Source organism: Agelaius phoeniceus, chromosome 2, assembly GCF_051311805.1.
Source record: "Agelaius phoeniceus isolate bAgePho1 chromosome 2, bAgePho1.hap1, whole genome shotgun sequence".
In the NCBI taxonomy this organism is placed as follows: Eukaryota; Metazoa; Chordata; class Aves; order Passeriformes; family Icteridae; genus Agelaius; species Agelaius phoeniceus.
The window spans coordinates 39,285,979-39,312,594 of record NC_135266.1 but is presented as its reverse complement, the minus strand read 5'-3'; the positions used below and the strand labels follow the sequence as shown (position 1 = coordinate 39,312,594).

The following is a 26,616-nucleotide window of genomic DNA, read 5'->3' as shown; positions in this document are numbered from 1 at the left end:
CTGTAGTCATCATACACAATCATGGGAGCCCATTTAAAATTATAAGTCTGGTCTGGAGATGGCAAAAGTGATTAACTGCTTACTGAAGGTACCTATCCCAGGAACCTTAAAAGTAAGTTAAATTAGATTTCTAATACTTATACAGCTAAAAACATATACTTGATATTGAAAGAAAAAGGAGTTAAGGCCAGATATTCAACCTCAAGTCTGAAATTCCCTCTGTTCTGCATACTTGACTTTTCCAACTTTAACCTATTTAGGCAGGTTTTAAATTTTATTTTATACACTGGATATTTGTCCCTTGTAAGGTTTTCCTGTAATCCAGCCTTTCAAAAACCTAAAATTGAAGTGTTTCTGTATACCATTTGAAAAAAAATACTAACACTTATTCAGAGAGCAGCCCAACATGTATAGAAAAAATTAACAGAATTTTATTGGCAGCACCAAAGTTACAAAATTAAATTTCCATATGGCAAACATTACGATGTCACGTTTCATCTTTTTCTGCTGATTTCAAGGAAAAGTTATACAGTGACACAAGCAATTACATGATGCCCAATCTTTCCCGCACTGTGTATTCCACTAATTTTTTTAAAATAACATTCCATAACTCACAGAATTGCAGACTTTCTCATTACTACAAGCAAATTTTTTACAAAGAATTTTTGTCCCTATGTCTACAGGAAACTGTCAAAATATCTGGGCTATAAAGATTTTCTCTTAAAAAAGAGAGGAACAGTTAGAATGAAAGAACATATCTGCATGAAGTATATGAAGATCAGCTCCATATTTTACTATATCATTGATCATATAATTAGGAAAATGTCCCAGAGTAATTTTCTTTTTAATATAACAAAATACCATATTTTGGTATTTGGTCTAGCATGTTCTCAAATGATTTTATAACCTTTTTTGTATCAGCTGCTTCTAATTTTATATTTGATAGTTTTTAGGTTCTATTTTAGAAAAAGCTTTAACACAAAGTTTTGCAATCATTAGAAATTTCATTCAGCTCACTAGCAGATTAAGTGGTATTTTGCTTTCTTACAATGCTTACTCTATTAATTTTATGTTCTGACAAATTCAAAACAGGAATAAAAGGATCCAATTTTGAATAAAATAAAGGCCACAACTCCAGAGCCAACATCTCCAAAGGAACAGGGACCAAACAAAGAAACAGATGCAATATGTTTCTCACAATGTAATGGTACTCAAGGACACAGTCAAACCCTCAATTCAACAGGACAGGTAAGCATAGTATCTGTGATTTTGTGAGCCATCTCAGTGACTCAAGAGGCTACATTGTACTTTGAGATAATCCTGTGGTTAAGTACATGTTGAATCAAGAACATAATGTATACTCAATCACCAGCATAAAATATTTATCATCAGTATTTTGCAAAGGCTGGGCAAAAAAAGGGTCTTTGAATCAGAGCATCAGGTCACAGAGAATTATTACTTCAGAAAGGGCCTGAGATACTGGAAGAGGTTGCCCAGAGAGGTGGTGGATGCCCCATCCCTGGCAACATGCAAGGTCAGTTTGGACAGGAGCTCTGAGCAGCCTGATCTAGTTGAAGAAGTCCCTGCCCATTGCAGGGAGGTTGGACCAGATGACTGCTAAAGGTCCCTTCCAGCCCAAACTATTCTGTGATTGTATGATTCTAGGCTGTCTTTAGGTCTTGGCCCATAAAAAGACATTCTAGGGAAAGAAAGAAGAGTGCAAAAGGTGATAAATCATCAGTGACCCAGGTCGGCCTCAAGTGACAATGCTCTTTGTAAAAGTCCCTTCTGCTTTCCTGCTCTGTCACCTCCCTGCCCCACTCAACATACACAGTCACTCAGCCCCCTAAGTCAGACCATAGCCAAATGCTACAAATTGTAACCTCTCTGTCACAGTTAAAATTTGTATTTTTCCTAATTCTTACTACTTTTGTTTCCTCAATTTGCCTTAGTGCATTTTGCTGGACTGCTTTTAATCTATCAAGAACATTTTATATCTACTAATGCCAACTAAAATAAAACGTAAGCAATGAAAGAACAGGCCCACATCATGCCTGCACAGGTGAACTTACCCTGGCTGTGTGTCGTCAGTCACACAATGGTATGTAAAAGTTCCAAACATCTGCACACCCAGGATCCCATACAGGAGAAGAAAGAACAGAAGGAAAATTGAAACGCTCCATATTTGCTCTCCAGAACGCCTGGCAAAAAGATAAACAGGTCACTGAAAGCACAGGCAATGAGAAGCCTCCTCTGAAAAGGATAGAATCTATAGAATAGAAAATATGCTCATGCAAAGAGAGCAGTATTTCATCCTGCAAAACATTTCTCCTTAAAACTTCTCTCACTCTGTGCACAAATAGAAAACGGGGCTGTGATTTTTTTCAAAGTCCCTAAGTCAGAGGAATTAAACCAGCTGAAAACTGCAAACTCTTTATTTGGGAGAAACACCCAAATAAAATGTGCAAAATCTGGCTTTTGTAAAATAGTATTTAATGACTCATACAGATAAGATACAGTAATGAAATAAACTTGATACCGAATAAAGACCAAAAAACTCTTTCACATTACCATGACATGTTTTTTGCCATTACATGCTGTACCAAGCACACTTACACGTGTTTCTTTTCCTATCTGTATATACACCAATATAAGCACACTGGCAACTGGAATGGTCAGGGCATATGCTCATGTAATGTTATTTATAAATATTACCCTACTAAGGGTATTCACTTTGATTATTAAATGGCCATATTCATTGAACAGAATTTACTGCCATTCATTGAAAATTGCTTGCTACATTTATTAGCAAAAATACTTAAAAATTTATTTAAACATTTGAAATTTCTGATTGTTTTCTAAAAAACTTAATGACTCCCTAAATATAGAAAATAGCAAGAATTTTATAGCCAGAACTAAAACTCAGGAGAAAAATGCCCATTAAGCATGAAGGGTCATTGATTGACTATACAGTCAGTCTTTTAAGTCAAAACTTAAATAAGCTCTGATATTTTTCAGACAACAGCCTTACTTACTTCAAGATATTTGTTATCCTAGTTCTGGGCAGCTCAAAACGAAAATATATTCGGAATGCTCGAATCATAATGAGTGGTCGTGGAATCCGTAACATGCCCCAAGGTGACATTTGGTCAACTATTTCAGCTATTTCAAACACCTACAAAGAAAAGAATCAACAGTTTGTCTTGAAGACCCTGTCCTGCACCTGTGTTCACTTCCAGAGCTTTTAAAAGTATTAATACTATACATGATTTTATTTTAATTTTCAATCTTGGATTACTTTAAAGTTTAATTCTACCACACTTATTAGAAAGAAAAGTATTTCCAAATACTTTAACTCACTTCTAAATTACCCTGATGAAAATCACAAAATATACTCTGGCCATGTTCATAATGTTTGAGTCTCAAACAACTCAAGAAGACTGTGCAAGCTTGTGCTAACTGCCTGTTTCTGTGCCAGTCCTACCCCACGTTTCTCACAACATTGCTGGAAGTATTAATGTATTTCCAAAATGAAAATCAGTATCTGTTAACATTGCACAGCACTAAGGTTTTTACTGTGATGTAACAGTACATGTAGACAGACTGCCTATAAGTTGCAACATGTTTATAAATTCTCCATTTAATTTCAAGTGCATAACAAAACTGTACATGATCTCCTAGACTCCACTTACAATATAAATTTCAGCCAAGGCACAGGACAGGGAACCATTTCTTCAATACGCTGACAGGTTATGCACTCAATAAAGAGTACTTAGCTGAATGATTGGGTACAAATATCTTGTTTTAATCCTTGTCTCTCACTCTCAGAGAGTAACTGCTTGATTTAATGTTTGTTCAAAGTACTAAGAAAATGGAGAGGGAACCTGGAAATGCATAAACTGGGTAATGTACAGTTTTTATCTGTAACAATCAACCTTCATTCTGCATGTGTACAAGATGTACCAAAGTCTCCCCTGTGTAAAAAGCAGAAAATTACAATGTGTGTTAAATTTGTCAGAAATTTTATAAGTGCCTAACAGCAATCACTACAGAACTTTTACAATCCTTATGTTATTGTAAGCTCAATGTCACAGTTTTCAATCTGTTCTTTCCCAGAAAACCTGCTACAGTTAAGGACTGATTGATTTGCAGGACAAAATTTCCCCTATACCTTCATGCTGCCATTTTTTGGAAAAAGTACAAGTTCCTTGCTTTATAAAAAATTATCAAACTGCTTCCAAATGTTTTGGGTTTTTTCATTGTGCTTTAATATGAGTTTTGGAAAATGGTTTGTTAGGTACGAGTGACACTGTATGAAACCACTCCACTCACTATATCATTACAACTACAGAATGGCACACATCTACCATTGGAATAATTCTCCCTTTAGGTGCCTGAGATAGTCACCATGGCACCTACTAGACTCACTGGATGGAAATGAGCACAACTGTCATGTGGAGTAAGAGAGAAATGTCTCTCTGAAGATCCTCTTTCTCCTTCTGTCTGCACAGGCTTTATGTTAACAAGCTTCAGATCAAATAAGAAAAACTAATCAAGATAAATTCTACTACTAATATAGATATGCTGCAATGTGCAATTATAAATCTGTTGAATTCAGCATGGTTTTTTAAAACAATTTGATCCATGTACAAGTCTACTTCCACAAATCACATTTATTTGATTGGGCCATGTATTTTTCACAATTAAGGAACTATTCATTGTAAAAGGAAGTGTAATGATTACCTGTAAAACCAGTGACACCCAAAGACAAAAGACCATGAATCCATCAAACACACACCAACGATCCTTTACATAGGAGCTATCACCCTATAAGAAAGGAAAGCTAAGAGGTTAATTTTTGTTTATTGTCAGAATTTACAAACATCGTTAGTAAGAGCTCTTAAAAGAGCTCTTTAAAAGTGCACAGCTCTTCCTGTGCATTTTTAAAAGGCCACTTTTCAAAGACTCCAAAAGACTAGTATCTGGATCAGAATATACTGAAAACATATACACATTGTGTGGGTGAATAAATACTAACTTCATTCTTGCATGATATTTCTAAGTTTGTGTCAAAAAAACCTTACAAAGACTGCTGTAAATCAAAAATCACACAAAAAATGAACACTGGACTTACTTTTCCATTGTATTTTCCATTATAAAACATTTACACAGGAAGATCAGTGTAAAATGCTGGCAATCTAGCATTGTGCTATTCAATTATTTCAGTACTGTTGAACAGCTTCAATTAAATCAGTATCATTTTACATTCATTTTTTCGTAAATTTTCAATCATGTTGCATGCTCTGGAGAAGCCTTGCTATTTCAAAAGCACTTGACAGTAACCACTGTAACATAAGAACATGGCTTTGGTGACAGTCCAATCCAGAGATCACTCCTAAAAGGGAGCATGGAGAATTCTGCATCCAAGCTCAGTTTCCTTTATTCTGCACTATTCTCAACCTCTGTTCCAGTTTGCATGTTTCAATATCCTCATGTTCCACACCATTCCTGACAACATGCCCTCTACTGGAAGCTATAAAAACAGGCCCTCTACTACAAGCTATAAAAACACTTCTTTGTTGGGCTGCTAATCCCTGACACTTCACTTCAAACACTGAACTTAAAATATATATATATTTATTAGACAGATTTTGGCTGAGTGTTAGATGGCTTTGTGTACTTCGTGGAGCACAGAGGAAGTTGGGGAAAAATGCATGTAGAGAGATGAAGCTTGTTGAAAGGGAGACTAGATAAAAATACACCTAAGGAAAGTGGATATCCCATTCATGTAGAAAGATATGCAGAGAAAATGACAGAGCATCTCAGGGCACAAAATCACACCTTTTTAAATGAAGTTTCCCACAGATTTAATAAGTCTTCCCTGTCTTATACACGCTTTGGGTCCTCTTAAGTGATCTTCCAGGTGCAAATGGCAATGTTTGACATCCACTTTTCACAGCTCTAATTGGGGAAAAATTATTGTCATGTCTCAAGAATCTTGAAAGCCATTACTGGACTTTGGCCTCATATGTGAGTCCTGGCTTTATAAACATTTTTCTTTATCTCAGTTATAGTTATTTCAATATTTTTTTAAATTCTCAGCATTACCATTGATTCTAAAAACACAGACAAGATGTTTGGTTTTAATCTAATATTTTCAGTGACATCCACTATCCTAAAAATGATTTATTATTTCTTGCAGTAGGTGACAGCATGATATATTGTGTAAATAGAGACAAAATACATTTTAAAAATTTATTTCAGCTGCAAAAATTCTTCAGGGTAGAAGTGAACTGTTAGGGAATCAGGAAAATACAGTACGTGATTTTCAAATCAGAAGTAGAGAACAGAGAACTTTGGCACTATTTTCAGACAAAGATTTTCTAACACATAAGGATGTTAAAGTTCTCAATTCAAGATCTATGAGGAGGAAGACTGCAAATCAGGGAAGCAACAAAACAGAAACTTTTGCATCATAATTCTAGCCTGTCATTCCTGAAGAAAATAGACTTAGTTCCCCACATAAACTCTGATTATTAGTTACTAATCAGTAACTCTTCACTCAGGACTGAGAGAACTCAACTATTTAGTGGTTATGCTCAGTACCTGCGAAGCAGAAACATGTTATTTCTCCACAGATATCAGCTACTCACACTCTAAATCTCTTTCTCTGGAACAAATCTCCAATGAGATTTACATCAACATGCTACTTGAGTCCTTCAATTGTGGCTCTGAACAAAAATGCTGATTGGTCTTTCTCTTACTGAAGAACTCCTTGAAAATTACTTTTCTCCTCTTAAGCACCCTTTGTCTAAACAAAAAGTCTTCCTTGAGTTTTGCTGTGCAGATCTGAGCATGAACTTAGGCAGGAGTCCCTGTATTCACCCTTCTCTGAATAACCCACCAAGTTCTCCCTGAAAGCCAAATCTTTTTTTAGAAACTGCTTTTTCTCTCCACAATAGATGTGGTATGATTGAAGCAGCTTTGCTGTTTTCTCTTTACAAAGGAAGATGTCATGACCCTTTCCAGTCTTCTCACCACTTAGGCTGCTGCAGCAGCTCAGTGCCCTCACTGTCACACCCAGCCTGCTTCCACCACTACACCCTCCCAGTAAGGGCAGCTTTCAGCATCACCCACAGAAACTCAGCACACCTGAATTACATCTGGAGAAACTACTCCTTTTAGGGGAGCTCCTGGCTCTTTTCACTTTGATGTAGAGAGGCTTTAGCTAAATCCTATTAATGTCATTTGCTGCTTGTCTGGCAGTGGATGTGGTAGGGAATCTTTAATGCTTTTATACTGTCTATTGACATGTGGATGTTAGTTGCTATTAGAAGCATTTTTAAGACAGGACCACATTCTGCTTAATGCAAAAATCAGAATATAGGTGCTACTTCCATGAAAAATCTAATTCTGGCTAAACACAGGCTAGAATTTTTATTAATAGCAATGAACAGTGAGTTTCATTCACATTTGAAAAAAATCTTTAGGCTGAAATACCATGCTCATGGTCAATGACAGCAAATAAATGACATTTAAATACCTCTGGTGACATTGTACCTAAAATAGCTCAAGTACTGCAATGTGTTAACCCCACAACCTTTTTCCATTGTATCTGCTGAAATCTGAGAATTATTGATGAAGTTTCATTTAGCATTTTTTTCTGAATGCACTATTCCAGAACATGAAGGATTAGTACTGTAGACAAGAAGCCTTATACACTAATCAAAACCTCTTAAAGTCATTAAAATTGCTGACTCCCTACTGCCTACAGTGGAGAGTGGATTCTTGATGTGCACAGCAAGTCCTGAAAACTTCTCCAGCAACATGATTTACAGCCTATCTAGACAACAAATTCATTTGCCACTCCTCCAAAATAAAGCACCACAAGGTGTTGGAAGATTCACTTTCTCAACTGTGCTGAGCACATTAAAGATAAAATGCCTATAGCCAATATTAGGTGCCCTAAACAATCATAATACAAGTTCACAAGGGAAAAAAATTAAGACCTAACGCATTAAAAATGTGAGTCAGTACAAAATACAGAGAGAACTACAGACAGAACTAATAACACTTGAGGCAGTCACTCCATGAGAGCCATTACAGTTTAACTCATATGAGAAAGGAAGACTAGACAGACTGCAATTTTTTAATAAACGCTTATTTCATTATCAACCTTGCTGAAAACAAAATCTCTATTAAATTAATCCCCAAACTGCATAAAGCAATCTGCTTGTCTGCTAATTTTCTCAAGTGATTTCAGTATCTCAGTGGTAAGGTAGACAGCTTAGCTAGATGATAGCACAGACATGCCCAAGGTCATTTCTGTCCTGCTTGTCTCTTAACACCTCAGGAACACCTTGGGATGAATAGCAAGTCCCTGCAAATCAACAGCATCCTCTGCCTCCTTGCTTGCCTTCAGGAATTTTTGTTTCCCTCTCATCCCTGACTATAACCTGTTCTCTCAACCCTTCCCTCCTGCCTCTTTTCAGCTGACCCTGTCTGAAAGCTAAATAAAAAAAGTAATATGATATATGCCCTGAATAATCAGATTTACCATCATTTGGAAAGGCACCCTGCAGTGCTGGATCTCTCATTAGAACCCCAGTCTCCTACTTTTCCTCACTGTCTCTGACAAACAGGATAGCTGAAAGAATGCAGAGATGTAGGGGAATAGAATATAAATAAATAAAAGTAGTATAGAAAGTAATCTTATTTCCTAAAGAGTTGCAGCCAGGTTAATTATTAAAGATTAGCAGCAGGCCTGATTTTAACAGGCCACACCTGTAGCCAATCAGAAGAGTGCTATAAAAGAGTGGATTGGTTAGCTGATGGGAGTTGTAGCCACTTAGCTGCTGTGAGGACAAGGGAGAGGCAGTGCTTAGGGGAGCTGCCAACAAGAAACATCAAGGAGGTATGAAACTCTAGCAATATAGAACCTTTGCAATGTACTGACAATAGCTATCTTGCACTATAATGAAAACACAGAGAGACCAGCAAGATCAGTAACAATGAGCTGCTGTGCCATTCTATGATGATTACTGGGTCCTGCATGTGCAGGTAGTGGTAAACAAAGCACATCGTCAACTCTGGTGCATCTTTCCAATCATCCCATGGGCTACTTTGTAAAGCACTACAAACAAGCGTTAACCTGTAGAGGCTGACATTAATGGAGATTTTAGGAGCGACAAAAAGAGAACAGGATGAAATAGAAGGAATAGAGGAATTAAGAATTTGGGAGTGTATTTTTTCCCCTCCAGATGCTGTGTTCATTATAACAGAAAAAGCAAGCTAGAAGAGAGAGTGCAGCTGAGTTAGGGAAACCAACCTTCCCTCCCCCACTCTCTGACTCCACACAAACACTGCTAGGCACAGAGGTTTGAGTGGGACACAAAATTAAATCAGAGCTCAAGGAAGCACCTTGCCTGACCTCTCTCTCCTTGCATATGCAGATGCATATGTACTCACAGAGGGTATGTATATCTCCTACCTGGTCACAGACTATGCATACATTCCTTACATTTTTGTTTCACCTTCAAACTTTTCCTATTTACTTAAAAACCTGCAGTTTATAGTTGGCTTAGTAGCAGAACAAGATGGCCAATCCAGTCCAGCCCCCAAACTGACAAACACTTTCAATATTTTAGTCACACAGTAAAGACAATGAAGAAATATGGCCTAATCAAGAAGGAAAACTGCATCTGACTGTTCTCAATTCTCCTTTTCCATCTCTCAAAATAAAATTATTTCACTAATGTCCTCATGCGTCGAACAAAGGGCAGGAAACAAAAGCAATTGTGAATGGCTTAGTTAGGACCATGCTAATAACTAAAGAAAAACTGAAATATTTTAAATGGGTGGTTCACGTCTAAGTTTGTCCTCTACAACAGTGATAGAATCATTTCAAAATAAGCCAAAATATATTTACTTTAAAACTCTGTATTAGGGGGAAAAAAGAAACAATGTATGTATGTGGTAATGACACAACTTCTCATTTTCTGCATGTCTTCTTTATGATAAAGTATCTTCATTCATAAAGAAGGAACTTAAAATATACTCACATAACAGTAACTGAATTGAAACAGCCAATGGAATTACAATTTCTATGTAAAAATTAACTCTGAATGGCTACAAGTATAATATCATAACTTTATCATCACTGAACTAAACAAGTTCAATTTGTAATTACTCATGCATTGTACTGAACTGCTCCACCATCAGACGCTTTAAGTAACACATTCCATAGTACATAATTTATCTTTTTTCTAATAGATAATGTAATATTGAGAGTAATCTTCTGTTCTATGCTAGAAAAAAATAAAAAATCATTAGATGTTACAGCACAAATCCCCAAATTACTCTGTTTTTAATTAATACAATGAAACACAGCTCTTGCTAGTCCTTTGGGTAAGAGAATGATGCCACACATGCTACGGACACGCAACAACATAGTTTCAATTGATTATTACAAAAAACCCTATAATCACTAAAGAACCACTACTTCATCCTTTGCAATCATTACAATAATTGATTTTGAATTGAATTTGTTGAGATTTTCAAATTGTTTAGGAAACACCAATAAAGATACAAGGCTAAAGAACTACTCACTAAGGGACAGTTTCAAACCTGTTTTTAAGGCAGACTAGATTATTGTTAATATATGTAATTAACTATACTAAATTTAGTATTTCATGTTTCATATCATACTGGGTGGATATTAAACTATAGTGTTCATATTTCATATGTTGTTTTTAACAGAAAAAAAATCAATCAAAAAGTCTATAAAGGAAGAAACAATTCTGGCTGTGAAGCAAAACTCAAGACTTTCAGATGGACAAACAAGGACCATTTTACTTGCTAATAATCCTATAATAATCCCAGTGTTTTCTGTAAAAAAAATGGGGTGGAGGAATTAGTAAGAGTTATAAAGCAGTGTTTTAAACCAAAACTGTTAAGTTAAACAATCCCCACAAAACAAAAAGAAGAGCACACAGCCCCCCCCCCCCCCTCAACCCCAAACCAGGGACAAGCATCAATGTGTTACCCAACTCACTTCATGAAGTATTAAAGTATTGAAGGGAATAACTGTTTCCACAATACAGTGGAAGGGAATGCCACAACAGACCACCTGTGTCACCTACAAAATTTTAGAGCATCTCAGTTCAACCCAGTGTCAAGTACTTTGGACTGACCACTATTGAGAGCCTCTGGGCACATTCTTCCTATCTAGCCCCTAGAGAAGAGATGCTAATGCCCAACAGAAATATGGCTCCTAAACCCTTGAGGAAGGGAGCTTTGCTGCTATATTATATGGCTGCTCTCCTGATACACCTTACCATTGCAGCTGGGTGCCAACATGCCCTGCAAAGAGTTTATGGGTTACTGCACTGAAAGCCTGAATTTCATTTCCCTCTCCATCTGCTCATTAGCCATCTGTATTCAGTGCCCCAGGTATTGCCTTACTAGCTGACTTGGCTTCCCTGAACATCTTAAGGGTTCAGCAAATCTAAAAGTGGCTGATCAGGAGGATTAATAGGATTCCCCTACATGGTGGAGCACTCACTGTTTCCAGGAAGCACACAGAAAAAAAAAATCTCCATTGTGAGAGCAGTCAAACACCCAAACGTGTTGCTCAGAGAAATGTTAGCATGTTTTTTGCTAGAAATACTTAAGACTCAATTTCACAAAACCCTGACTAAAGAACTCTGAGCCCTGCTTTGAGCAAGAGGTTGGTCCAGACCATCTCTTCAGGTTCCTACCAACCCAGCCTGTTGCCTAGTTGTGGACATCTAAGCCAATCTCCTCCAAATGCCAGTTTTGTGGGGTTAACTCCAGTTCTACATCTAGTTCCACAAGCATGGACATCTGGTCATTCTTGGAAGTACTCTGCAATCTCAGAGAGGTGATGTGAAATAAACACTGCTGTGCTTCATTCAGCAGTATTCTGCCCTGCCCTAGCTCCAGTGTTTATGGTGGATGCAATAGGCAGATTGGGATTCAAATGTTTCAAGGTGAAAGCTTTTAATTTGCAGTATCAAATATTGCCTGGAGGCTGAACAGGAAGTTTTGATAGGCAAATAGTCTCATCTAACATGACAAAGCTCTGATTTATGATTGACATTCAAAGCTTTCATTCAACAGAAAAAAAAATCCACAATGATGAGGATTGGAATACATAAGAAGGAGGCACTTTCCAGAAAGAGGATTGTATCATTTGGTAATTGGCATTATAAAATGCTGAAGAATACTTTTTTTTTTTTTACTACAGAGACCAGGAAAAGTTTATTGAAACAAAAATCCTAGTATAGCTGTAAGAAATTCATATTTATATTAATGGTGGAAAACACAATACTGTGAAATCCAATTTTACATTCGGCTTATTCCCTTAAAAATCCCACACAAATTTCATCATTTTCGTGAAAATACAGCTGCACAGAAATGCTCTTATTCCTTTCAACAGGGATTTGGATGGCATTAAGGTTTGTTTATCTTCATGTCTATTTTGATCCTTTCAAATTAAGAGAGAAGACAACATGGGAGAAAAATAAAATAGAATTTTTTAGTTATAGCAGACTTTCTTGAAAATGCAAATTTCAATGCAGAAAGGCACATTAGGAATGAATTTCTCTCTCTTGCTACCTGAAAACATGTTATCCAGTATGTTGGTTTCACTGCTTTCCCAATAAATGTATCATTTTACTTTGACATGAAGTAATACATTTAAAATATCCCTCAATAAAGCTGTTTTCATGAAGAATAACAAGAATATAATCCTTGAAAGTGCTATTGGAGACAGAAAAAATAACATTACCAAAAAGTAAAGTTTTGTTCATCTAATTGGTCTGTATATTTCTAGCCACATGAAATTCAGTGAAATTCAGTTTTTCTTAGTAACTTTTAGGTTAAATTTTGATCACCATGGTAAGTCACTAAGTATTTTATTATATGGACACATAATTCAATCCATGCCCCAGAATAATTTCTCACTAAAAACTTCCATGACCCCTTGACCAGTTAGAATAAATACCATTTTTATTTTAGAAATACTGCTTATGTACTTTCACCAAGTAATTTAAATGCATTTGATTTTCTAATGTGTTAATGCAAAAATGGTGCAAAAAGCCCCACTGTGTAATATGAGTCATTACTTTCCTGTAATAAACACTCCAATAAACCAGACACAAGTAACCATAGAAACAGGTGCGTATATTCCAGAGCCATGGTCTCTAACCTTCCCTGGCCCACAGGCAGTAACACCCAACTAGCAGCATGCTGCAGGCAACTTCCAATTTCTTTTCCTCATGATAATCAGTTTTAATTTCTTTAATTTCCTGAGACTGGAAACAGCAGCAGAGTATTTTATGAGCAACACAATCCCAGTAGCCTGGGAACAGATGTCCTTATGATGGCTTAGACACTTAGCAAAGCAGCAACAAACACAGGAAAAAGGTGAGACAGAAGAATCAACTTTTGTAGACTTTCGTATTCAAATAATGGATAGAAATACTTTTTATATGAAATAATATTTAAAACTAACAATCACAGCTCCAACACTAAAATATTCCAGTATTAAGTTTTTAAACAATTAAAAATAACCTATTATTTGCCAGCACAGGATAACATGGGACCTGCACTACACATCTAGGTTTCCAACAACATTATAGACAGTATAAAATTCCATTTTTTAATATACATATATCTATATATATATATATATGTGTGTATTTTAATATACATCTGTTTTTGAAAATAATTTGTAACAAGGATAAGTAGTTTTCATCTTATAATTGCAAAGCATAGGGTAAAACAGAAATTCAAATCTTATGACAAATGGTCTTTTTTGTGTTTGCTCTGTGAGCTTTTTATTACCACAAGTAAGTAGTTTTCTCATTCTATTTTTACCCCTTCACTCTGTTTAGTCAAAGCATCCCAAGATTTTCTTATCCTTGCCACTGATTCCATTGGTTATGTCCCTACCCTCAAGGTCAAGGTTCTCAATTTTGTTTGTGAGAACATCCCGAGACTGAGCTTTCAGCATAGAAATCATAAGCACATCAGACCACATTATTGCTGGATGACAAGACCCACATATTCTGTTTTACTATCCCACCCTTGAAAAGAATGCAATTTCATGATCCTTAACTCATTTATTAACTATGGGTATGTGGCATTTCTAAAGTCATGGAGTAAAATTAATTTCAAAATTTCAATCTTCTCTTTTCAGTCTGTAATGCAACAGAAACACCCTTGACAAAGTTACCAAAAGCTGGTAAGCTGGTGAAACACCCTTGACAGTGTTTCACCATAATCCTATTAATATTTCAATCACTTATCAGAAAGATTAAACTAATTCTGTAATTTCTCCATTCTTGTTTGATAAAAATGGCATGTTAATTAAAACTACTGAAAAGAACACAAAACAGAAACTTGTCATCAAGTGCAGTAAACATCATATCTGTAACTGATAACTCAAGACAAAGTTATGAATTAGGATGATTATGGAAAAAATTAATTTAAGCATAAATGAGTTAATGCCATAAATGTAAAAAAAAATTTAGCATCACATTGTGTGTATACTTTTTGTAGTCCCCACCTTTCCACTGATATGAGTTAGAGAAATTGCTGGCTGGGAGATACCTACAGGTGAAGTGTTAGCCTGTGTGCTTTAAGCTTCCCTTTCTATCAATGGGAAAAAACCTCAGATAAATTATCCTCTGAAAGAGCCTACTTTAGACACAAACAACTAATTTCAGACCACTGCAGTCCCTCAAGTTAGTGCTGATGAATATTATTTTTCTTTTACTATTTCAAGCCAAAAAATCTATTTTTTGCAAGCTCCATCCTCAATTCTCTCCTCTTGAGCAGACAGACAGCAACCACAGCAACCAAAGCACCTATGAGAAAAATAATGAAGAAACGATGAGGAAAATGTTCTCTCTGAACAGGACAAATGCTGCCTGGAAAAACCCAACATGCTGGAAGCCACTGATTTCAGTTAACTAAGTATTTTGTTGGTTTTAGTACTAGATAAAAGCAAGGTAAAGTGCTCCCATCTATTTGAGACTGTTTTGGTAGCAGAAACAGCTTAGCTCCAGTTCCTGTCTGAATTCACCAAGAATGCAGAAAGCTAATGGTGTAACCATTCACTTCTGCCCCTTGCAAAGTTCTTAGTGAAGAGCACACAGTGCTACTGAAATGAGACTCTGACAAATCCACTCACAACTACTTCAGTTAGTACAAAAGTTTTGCTGTAAATGTAATTGATTTAACAATGGGGAAAATGTTAAGGACCATTACTTAAGACTTTTTGCAATCCTATTTGTTAGCTGACATGTGTCACAACTGCACAGTAAAAAATAGGATATTTCTATTAAATTCAGTGCAGTGCTTGTGTTGTATAAAAAATTCTCATTTTCAGCATTTAGTGTCAAAGAGGCTTTTTTAACAGACAGGAGAAAGAACACTCACTTTTTTTTTTTTTTTTTTTACCATGTAACTCTCTTAATGGAGGATAGGATAAACCATGCCTTCTTTTCACAACATGATTTCAGTGTAGGTTCACTCATACCATCCTGACAGTGATTAGAAGGTGCAAGGGGGATGCAGTATAATGAAGAAAATTTCATATACCCTAACAGTGTCTATGGAACGAAACTGTATGCACTCATCTTTCATTCCCTAAAGGCTGAATTATCATCTGAGATAACTGTTACTTGGTTCCTTTTTGTTACACAAAAAGGAAGTTGTTGGCACATTTTCCTCTTTGGTTATTTTATTATACATAATGCCACCAGTGCAACTGTGTCTAATATAAGCAATTTACCTGGAATATTTCTGTGTCCCCATACACAAGCTGAAAATAAATACTTCTAATAAATGTAAAAGATACCTTTAAAGTAAGGTATCCTTACCCATGTGAGATGACCTTCAGGAGATGCATTACTAGAAAGCATAAGGTAAGTTTTTCATTCTACTGATTAAAAAAAATAAAGACCTTCTGTCACAGGTTAGGATGCTCTATTTCTTTGAGAAGTCCAATGCTCATCTAACAACACATCTGTTTTAGGCTTGAGAGTTATCCTTCATTTCTTCAATTCCACCCCAGCTCCTTTTTCAAGGGGGGTATAATTTATGAAAATTTCCTTGAATCAGAAAACAGACTGTATGTCAAGCACATACAGTCATGCTCTTAAATGACATATGAGTGGGCACATCAATGTGAACTTTGATTCTGAGAGACCGTAAGACTTGTCAGTTAAGTTCCAGGTTGACTCATGAACTATTTTGACAGACCCAAAGAGTAGTTCCTTCATGGTACTCTCAGAAGCCTGTCAATCAATCACTAAGTTATGCAGTAGACATAAACTGCATGTAATTTGGAAAGCACTTTAAATTTTATTGATGATAAAATGAAGGAGATTGATCTGCTTTCATTTGACAGACAATACTTCCTTAATGCAGCTGATTCTTCCAAAGCTCTTTCTGGCCAAGGAGCATGAAACATGACAGGAATCAGAACCAAAGAGTCACTGAACCCTGTTTACATTCTGGGAACTAAAGAACATGAGAACAAATCTAGGATCGATTGAAGGAAGTGGAATTCTGAACTGAAAAGATCATGAAAATACCAACGTCAAATTTAATTCAGCAAGCTTTAACTACACATTTGCAAATATGCAACTAGCTTTAACTATTACATTTTTACTACATTTACTATCCCAAGCCATCATTCTTCAATAATGTTTTTTTAAATTCAATATAGATTATTGTTTAGAATGCAAGCATAAGAATATGTCCTAAGAAACAAACTGACTTGCTCTAATTCTGTCTCAGTCTCACATAAAACTTCACAAACAAACCACAGCAAATTCTTACTGCTTGTACTTAACAATGGAGACAAACATTAGGCAGACTGTCCTAGAACATTGTTTTTAATGATATTTCAACCAGTAAGAAATTACAGCCTGAATTTAATTTTTCAGATACAAGTTTCAAAGTAAAGACAGATGTATTAATAGCATTAGTTCACTTGTTTATGACATGTGTCAGTAGCTGCATGGGCAGCCCAAAGTTTGGACAGATTTTACAAGCACAGCAACAATAAACCAGAAGAACACATGAGTAATAAAAGACACAATACCACTGCAAGATTTCACTTTAACTTTTCTTCTGGGATAAGAAAACTTTTGGAGGGAGGCATTGGTTTCTTTTGTCACTTAGTTTACACATGGAAAAGGAAAACTTTCTACAGACAAAAGGCTACCAGTTTCAGAAACTACTTTTCTTTTCTAAAATGCCCTGGAAAGCAATAGAAGTGTACTTTTCATTTGTCCTCAGAAGGTGTTAATTAGACATTTTCAAAATCTTCCTAGCTCAGCTATATTTACATTGTTATTCATTGGAACTTAAGTGGAAGGTGCCTAACTTCTCCATAAATTAGGTTTCTTGCTGGACTATAATTTTGCATAATCATGGTTCAAAGGTTTTTTTAGCATTTCAATTCCTCAAGCATTTATGGAAATACTGATTCACTGTAAAGTTCAGTAGAATCATATTGCAATGCATTAATTGATACTACACTCACTAAAAGACTTGAATTCTTATAAATTAGAACATTGCAGTAAAAAATTGCCTTATATAAAGAGGTTTCATATACAAACATCTTTAATAAATGCTAATAGGTTTCTTAGCAGTGCCTTATTTACTTCATTTGCCACTATCTTTGGCAGTCCATGGATCAATATGCCCTTGGCAAAATTATAATATTAAACTAGTATTTTCCCTAGAAACAATAATTCAAAGAATAAGTCAAATAATTCACTAAAAAGGATTATTCCTTGAACAGCATTTAAAGAAAAATGGAAAATTTTGATTAAACATTACCAGAAATATTTTTTGCATAAGGTTGGTAAAGTATTGGAATTGGCTGTTTAAAGAGCTTGTGGAATTTTCATCCCTGGAGGAGTCTGAGATTCATCTGGACAACCCAAGCCAAGGGCAATGTTATCTAACTGGACCTGCTTTGGGCAGGAGATCAGACAGATGACCTCTGGAAGTCCCTTACTTCTAAGTTATTCTTAGACAATTCCCCAAATGGCACCAAAGAAGGCACTTAATTTCAGAGTAATTATATTTACTGATGAATACTACAAGATATTAAGTTTTAAGCAAATCCTCAATTGTTAAAATAACAATAAATGCAGCCATTTTCTATTTAAACTCTCTTTGCATAACAGTGGTTATATCTAATCTATTTTACTGTACTTTTATCTAATAAATGAAGAGCAAAATGTCAGTGCACAGAAGAAATTATCTGTGTTGTTATTGATACATTTACAACATGAATTGAGGCAATGGGACCAACTCCAGACAGCTGTCAATTCTGCGTGCCCAGACTCATCATACATACTTCAAAGACAAGCTCATATACAACAATCAGAGACAAGTTCCTCCTGTGCAGAGCAGCTAAGGACTCCAAGTCTGTCTAGTTCAGAGAACAGGAAGCTGAGGAAAAACCTTGTTGCTCTCTACAGCTTCCTGAAGGGAGAAAGTGGAGAATGAGGCGCTGATTTCTTTGTGACAGGATGCATGGAAATGGTTCAAAGCTGTATCATGGAAGGTTCAGACTGGTAATTAGGAAGCATTTCATAAAGAGGGTGGTGAAACACTGGAACAGACTTCCTAAAGAGATGGTTGATGCCCAAACCCTGTGCTTAAGAGGCATTTGGACAGTGTACTTAGCAAAATACTTCAAGTTTTGGTCAGCCCTGAATTGGTCAGACAGTAGGACTAGATTATGATTGTAGTTCCCTTCCAATGGTCCCTTCAAACTATTCTAGTCTAGTCTAGTCTATCACAGAATAAGCTGAGTTGGAATAATAATGATCACTGAGTCCAATTCCCAGCCCATGTCCTTGAGAATACTGTCCATTCCTCTTGAACTCTGTCAAGTTGGTGCTGGTGACCACTTCCCTGGGGAGCCTGTTCCAGTGCCCAAACACCCTCTGGATGATAATATCCAACCTAAGCCACCCCTGACACAACTTCAGGCCATTCCTTCAGGTCTGTCACTGGTTACCAAAGAGAAAAGACATCAGTATCTGCCCCTTCTCTTCCTTTCATGAAGAAGTTGTAGACTGCACTGAGATCTCCCCTCTGTCTCCTCTTCTCCAGGCTGAACAGACCAAGTACCCTCAGCCACTTCTCATAAGTCTGTCCCTCAAGGCCCTTCATCATCTTTGTTGCACTCCTTTGGACACTCTCTGATAGTTTAATATCTTTCTTATAATGTAGCACTCAAAACTGCTGACTCACATTCAGCTTTCTGTAGACCAGGACACCCAGGTCCCTTTCCATGGCACTGCTTTCCAGCATCTCATTCCCAGTCTGTACTGTACATCCAGGGTTGGCCCATCCCAGGGGCAGAATCCAGCACTTTCCCTTGCTGAATTTCATATGGGTTGTGATTGCCCAGCCCCCGATTTAGTTGAGGCTATACTTACATTGCCTCTCTGCAGGCCCTCCCTGCCCTCAAGGGAGGCAACAGCTCCTCCCAGTTTTGTAGTATCTGTGAACTTGCTCAGTATCTATTCCAATCTTGTGTCGAAGTCATTAATGAAGATGTTGAAGGCCATAGAGCTGAGGAGCCCTGTGGAACCCCACTAGTCATAGGTCACCTGTCTGATGTCACCCCATTCACTGTAACCCTTTGTGCCTGACTCATGAGCCAGATGCTCATCCATCACATGATCTGTTTGTCCAGTTGTGTGCTGGACATTTTGTCCAGAGGAATCCCGTGAGAGATAGGATTTACTGAAATCCAAAAAGATTACATCCAATGGCTTCCCTTGATCAGCTAGCTGGGTTACATTCTCATAAAAGGAAATCAGATTTGCTAAGCAGGACTTTCCTTTCACGAAGCTGTGCTGACATTGTCTTTCAGGTGTTTTTCAATACCTCCCAGAATAATCTTCTCCAAAACTTTACCAGACACCCAAGTAAGCCTGAAAGGCAAGTAGTTTCTGGGATGCTCCTTCTTGCCCTTGTTGAAAATCAGGACAACATTTGCCAGCTTCCAGTCAGCTGGGACATCTCCAGATTCCCAAGACCACTCAAAAATCATCGTGAGAGGTTTTTTGGTGACATAAGCAGCTCTTTGAGGATTCTTTACTATATCCCATCAGGCTTCATAGATTTGTAGGGATCCAGCTGGAGCAACAGATATATATTTTCAGGGACAACTGGGAGATGATCATTCTGATAGTCATGGTCTCCACTTCAGAGGCTGAGATCCCCTTGGTCCATCATCCATGTTGAACACAGAGGCAAAGAATGTGTTAAACACCTCTGCCTTCTTCATGTCCCTGTTTGTGAGGTGACCATTCTCATCCTGTTAAAGGCTGATGTTATCCTACACTTACTATTGCTATTAATATACTTGAAAAAACTCTTTTTATTGTCCCTCACAGTTCTGGCAGATTTAACTCCAGCTGATCTTTGGCACATTAATTTTCACCCAACAGTGACAAGCAGTATCTTCACATCTTTCCATGTCACCTGACCTTGCTGGTCATACATCTTTCTTTTTTTTTGCTTTATTTCCAAGAGAAGACTTTGTTAAGCCAAGTCTGCTTGACTTCTGACATTTGGGAATTGCCTGGTCCTGTTTCATGAGGACATGATGTTTAAAAAGTGTCCAGAACAGATGGACCCCAGCACCTGCAAAAAACATTTTCCCTAGGGACCTCACTTACTAATTCCCTGAACAGCCTAAAGTCTGCTCTTCTCATGTCCAGAGATGAGGTTTTGCTGTCATTTTTCCTTTTGTCAACAGAGATTTTAAACTCTTGCCAAGACAGCTGCCGATCTCCATTCATCAGATCGATTCTGTTGACAAGCAGTACATCAAGGAGAGCATCCTTTTGAGTCAGCTCTCTTAGGACCTGTTCCATAAAATTGTCATCCAGGTTTTTTAAGAATTTTCTGGCCCAGGTTGTATCATCTATGTACAGCTCCCAGGTAATTTCTGGCAAGTTAAAGTCCATCATAAGGACAATAGCAATCCTTAATATTCATTCTCACAAACTCACAAATTTAAACAACCCAGTAAAGACAACAGGCTATGCAGCAGCATATCTTTATATCTTTCATAGACCCTAGGTGTTCACTGTGAGTGAAATTGGTATTTACATATTCAAAAGATCAGAAATCAAGCCTTGTACAAAAGTCACACTTTTGGCCACCCCTCTCTCTGCATTAATATCTACATTTCCTTTTTTCTGCAAAGGCTGTTCTGGTTGTAATAGTAACTTTTTATTCCCACACTGTTCAAATGTTCATGATGGTCACTAATTCCCTATGCATAATCCTGTGTCCACATCTTCACTTTCTTCATGGACATCTCTAAACTGAGATCATCTCTAAGAGAGCTCAGACAGCAGCAAGAAACAGCACTTCACAAAGGATTACTCTGGCTTTACACAACCCATGATGACTTTCTCAGAATCATCTTATTTCAGTAACTTTCTAAATATTAATATTGACAAACTTTTACTATTAATATTCATTAAGTGTGATGACACAATAGCTCAGTTTTTCTGAGTTTGCTATCTGCAAACTCAGAAAAAATTAAGATCTTAAGTACAGATATCTCTGGAGTCACCAGACATTTAAGGAATTAAAGGCAAGGATAACATAACACACATTATCTATTATGTGCAGTAGTGCCATAATTGCATTGTCAGTAAGGTATGCAAGTGGATTTTGTACATGAAAGCCAAATTTGTATCTTTTTGCAGAAGACTAGAAACAATCAATAAAATAATGGTACCAAATAATGATTTCTAAAATATTCTGCAATTTTGCAGCCTCCAATCCACTTATACAAATTAGCCCAGCAACAGCAGCAGTCATATGACAAGAGAAGTATTTTGTTTACCAACATGGACTATATCAAGGTAAAAAAAATTCAAACCAAGATCACTTTATCAACTAGCTCACAGTAAGAGTCCTGTTCTTATTTAGGTAAAGTAAACATACAACAACACATCCATCCACATGAAACGAAAATCAAAATTCTAAGTCATATATGGACCAACAGACATTTACAAAATAATTCTTGCTAATGTGTATGTAGCTTATTTTTCCTTTAATTCTTTCTATTAATAAAATTAAACTATCTGTTTTCTTAATAGGAAACCTTTACTATGAATGCTTGCATTACATTTTGGGGGGATTAAATATGCAGTAAAGCTACATCTTTATCCATCTGTCTTTTCAGTTTATACGCCATGGTGTTGCCTGCAGTTAAAAACAATCATAGCAAGAAGAGCTGGCAAGTTAAAAAACAAATACCAAATGTTATCAGCATACATTCAGATCACTGGAAGCACACAGAGAATACTGTTTAAATGCTTACCTTAACTATCCCACGGATATGCATTTTTGCTATCATCTCTGCAGTGTAAAGAAACATCAACAGAGTATCAAGAGCAAATGTCACATACTGGAGAGGCGGATAATGCTCGAAGGTTTTTGGAGTGTTCATGCACACAGAAATAACACTGATGATGGCACAAATTCGTAGTAAAGAGTGCACCCACTGAAGAAAAAAATAAAAACAAACAAAACCCAAACAGGAGATATTACAAGATTGCTTTGATGTTCAAAAAACCCTCAAATATTTAGTTTCCATATCTTATCCTGGCAGTCTTTTGTAAACCCACGTCTGTGTCATTTTACATAACGATCCACATATAAAAGGTCTTCAACCAAAAATAAGTACTCCTAAATTACTTATACATATATAGACATGTATATACTTTTATTAGTTAGTTAGTGAGGTTGCATAAGTCAGAAAACATGGATTAAGAGCCAAGAAACTGAGAATAAGGATTCTATCATTTCTACTTTGTGGCACTTGTAATTCGATTTCTTTTCAACTGACAACCCATCAAATTTATGGGTAGACAATAGGTAGAATTAGTTGAAGTTTGGAGGATGGATTGAATAAAATATTGGTGGAAAATTTTAGTTCAACACTTAAGAAGAAATTATTTTTAAATCTGTTCACAACTCAGAAAAAATAAATGAGAGTCACAGGACTCAAAGCTACCTTCTATTATGAAAATAATAAATATAAAAAGAATAAATATAAAAGAGACTATATCACCGACAGCTATTTCTTTCAGGATTCACTTTTGCTCCAATCAAGTTTGTTGCTATAGGAGAACAGTTCATTTCTATTACTAATTTAGGACTCAGTTCCACTCCTCATTGCCAGTCAGAAAAGGACAAGTAACTAAAAAGCAGAATGCATCAATATGGAGGTTTAGGGTTGGATTTTTTCCTTTTAAATCAAAATATGACTGAAACATCTTGAAGTCAGACAAGTATAATGAATCATAGTTAGTAAGGTCTTACCTATTGTAACAAAAAGGAAAAGATACTTCAGCAAGAAAAAAATCTTTAAACAAAAAACCTGAAGTATATTTATCAAAATTTTTCATCTAGGGAAAAATTCTAGACTCATTTACAGTGTACCTCAGACCTTTTGATATCCAAAAGACAGCTACCCAATTTAATACTCACTGTTCACTCACTTAAATCTAATGATATCTGACATGAATTGAATAGTTCTCTCATTTGCATACTCTGAGCTCAGATTAATAATTTAAAAGCAAAATGCACCTTATGAATGATCTCCACCATCCCTTTAACATCCACTTTGTTTTGAACCTTGTTTCAACTGAAACAATTAACATAAGTATACAAAACTTGTTCTCTAACACAGTAAAGTGCCAGCATTACAAACACTAAGCAATATACAAGTAGTCCATCAGCATGACAAAGAAAAATTATTCCATGAGAACCTCGTGCATTGTGTGATGAGAAATGTAGGTAAATACCCATCATATATTTATCTGCAATGACATTTTGAGTTTATTACAGCAGCCAATACAAACACTCTACTTAAATAACTGACAAGACAACACCCATATATTAATTCATGCTAAATAGTTTTAGGTGTTAAAACTCAGCAGCAAAGCTGAGGAGATCTGGCATCCTTGCTACAAATGAGATGATGGTTTTCTTAAATGAATGCAATGATAACAACAGGTATTATTTCAGAATATTTTACTTCCTGCTTTAAAAAAGTAAAAAATTATACACTAAGAGAAATGTGAAAATGTCTTCTCTGCAAAACCAGAAATGATTCACAATATTGGAATCCTGAATCCATGCTCACTCCTGAATAAATAATTAATTCATAACAAATATATTTACATGGTAAAGACATTTTCTTAATACTGTACAGTCTATTAATAACTCCACTCCTAATGAAATTTTCCCCAGTTTCAAGTTGCCAGACACTTTTACACCTCTCTTTTTCTCAAGGCAGGTTTTAGGTTAAATAGGATGAGAAAAATGAGAGCTGTACTTCAAAATAAACAACCAAAATAACAACACTTTAATGTTCATAAATGTTTTAAAAGGAGAGATTTGAAAATCCAAAGTGCTTATTGATGGCTACCACTTGAGCAACGAAATCCTCCTTTTAATATCCTTTTCAAAAGCTAACTTTTTATGAACTTGTAATTTCAATGAACATGTTAGGAACCAGAGACCTTGAAAGGATGGCTGTTTTAAAAGAATCAATCAGATGAACTGGTTGGAAAATACTGCTTGATCATCCCATAATTTTGGAATAGCCAAAAGAAACTATTTTGTTTAGTCTTTGATGTTTTTCAAAAATTTAACTGGTACACAATTCAACTATAGTTCAAAACTATTTTCTGACTAATATCTAATTCTGAATTTTTGTGGAAGTCATATTTCAATAATTCAGCTTACACTTCAATTAAAATTAGTAATTACAGAAAGAGATACCTACTGGTTTGTTAATCCATAGAATATCTGCATTGTCTGACAAAGATTCATCAGGACCAAAATCTGTAACTGGCTGGGCTTCCACCCTTGAACTCTGTTTCCTTTTTAGCATCCTGAAGTTAACTTCTCTTATCTATAATCATGAAACCTCCTTGGTGAAAAAAGACAGAAAACATTAATTCACTTCAGCAGTTTTACAAAGCATTTTAAACTGTTTTATAAACAACCCAAAGCATTTTGTTTTCATGCACACTTCTTTTGTACTTACTGACTAATAGGATATTGATTTTATTAAATATAAATCACTGACATGACACTCGTTAGTTTACCAAAAAATTACACAAAGCTATGCAACACAAACTATTACCAGAAATTTAGCAACACTGACAGAGAATTTGTTCTGAAAATATGCAAAGAATTCTATTGCTGTGAACTTCAACACAGAGTAAACACTGGATGAATTTGACCTGGAGCCATTTAATTAAATGGTGACATTTCCATTTATTACACTAGGCTAAGATAAATCCCAACATGCCAAAGGCAAACGGGCAGTGTTAAGCAGCCAATAGATGTTAATGTTATTTACTGAAATCAGAAGAGCCTTTTTGCAATTAACATTACTTTTCTAATAAGTATTTTCTAAAGTATTTTTCTAATACTTTTCTTGATGTTAACAATTATCTATCCGACAGCCATAAAGTTGTCTGTCTGTGATGAAAACATGTTGTTTCCACAAGGTCAGGCTGTGTCTGGCCATTCCTGCATGGATGGCACTGACTAAGCCTTCTGTATGCTCAGCCATGTGAGCCACAACTAAGGGACATGCCATGAGAGCTGTAAGGTTGAGTTAGAGCTTAGTATTGACTTTCCCACAGACACAGTTCATGGATCCCAGAGTCTAAACAAATCCAAGCAGATGAGGAAGATGCAGTCTCCTGAGAAGTAATTCTCTGCCCTTGAAATACAATTCTATTGTTCATGAATAGAACCCCTGAGAGACTTTTTTTTTTTTTTGTTTCCCAGCAAAGTAGGGGGAGGAAGAAAGCAAGATCTTGGGATGTCGTTCTGGACCTTTACTTTGGACCAACTGTTTGCAGGTGACAATGCCCTGTGACAACCAAAAGTTTGTCAAAACTGGTTTAAGATAGAATCATAGAATGGTTTGAGTTCAAAGTAACCTTTAAAGATAATCTAACCCAACTCCCCTGCCATGGGCAGGGATATCTGTCACTAGATCAGGTTGCTGAAAGCCCTATCCACTTTTCAATGATAGGGCTACCACAACTTCTCTGAACAGCTTGTTTGTACATCTCACCACTTTCATGGTAAAGAATTTTTTCCTTATGTCTACCCTGAATCTTCCCTTTTCCAGTTTAACTCTGTCGCTCCCTCGTCCTGTCACTACAAGCCCTGGTAATTACAGCCACAAGTATCACAATGACACATTCTCTAACATGAATGCAGGGAACACTGTGCTCGATTTAGCTGGAGGCAATAGTGGGCTCAGGACTGCAGAAGTGCCCATGTGCTTGGTCTCAGCTGGCCTTTTCAATCTCATAGGCTCCTGCTTCATGTCCAAACATTATGCTTGCATCCTTTTCTGTCTCTTCTTTCTAGCTGTTATGGCAAATGTAAACCCTTAATCTAATTCCAATTCCCTCAAAGTCTACTCCTGCTCTGTATTCTCTTTCAGATTCAAGAGGTCGGTTCCTGTCTCTGTAAAACCAA

General features: G+C 36.3%; 1 protein-coding gene across 4 annotated transcripts in view; it reads right to left on the bottom strand.

Moving 5' to 3' along the window:
- NALCN (sodium leak channel, non-selective) overlaps positions 1–26,616 on the bottom strand; it is a 228,482-nt gene that overhangs the window by 193,633 nt on the left and 8,233 nt on the right. For 3 of the 4 annotated variants that reach the window (XM_077173516.1, XM_054627926.2, XM_077173517.1), the window contains 5 exons: positions 24,893–25,039; positions 22,418–22,600; positions 4,744–4,827; positions 3,036–3,175; positions 2,073–2,201 (listed from right to left, as the gene is read on the bottom strand). In XM_077173516.1, coding sequence (XP_077029631.1) covers positions 2,073–2,201; positions 3,036–3,175; positions 4,744–4,827; positions 22,418–22,600; positions 24,893–25,000 — 644 coding nt within the window. In that variant the 5' untranslated portion in view covers positions 25,001–25,039. Of the gene's footprint in view, positions 1–2,072; positions 2,202–3,035; positions 3,176–4,743; positions 4,828–22,417; positions 22,601–24,892; positions 25,040–26,616 lie in introns of those variants that run through there. The other variant, XM_077173519.1, reaches the window with a different exon arrangement.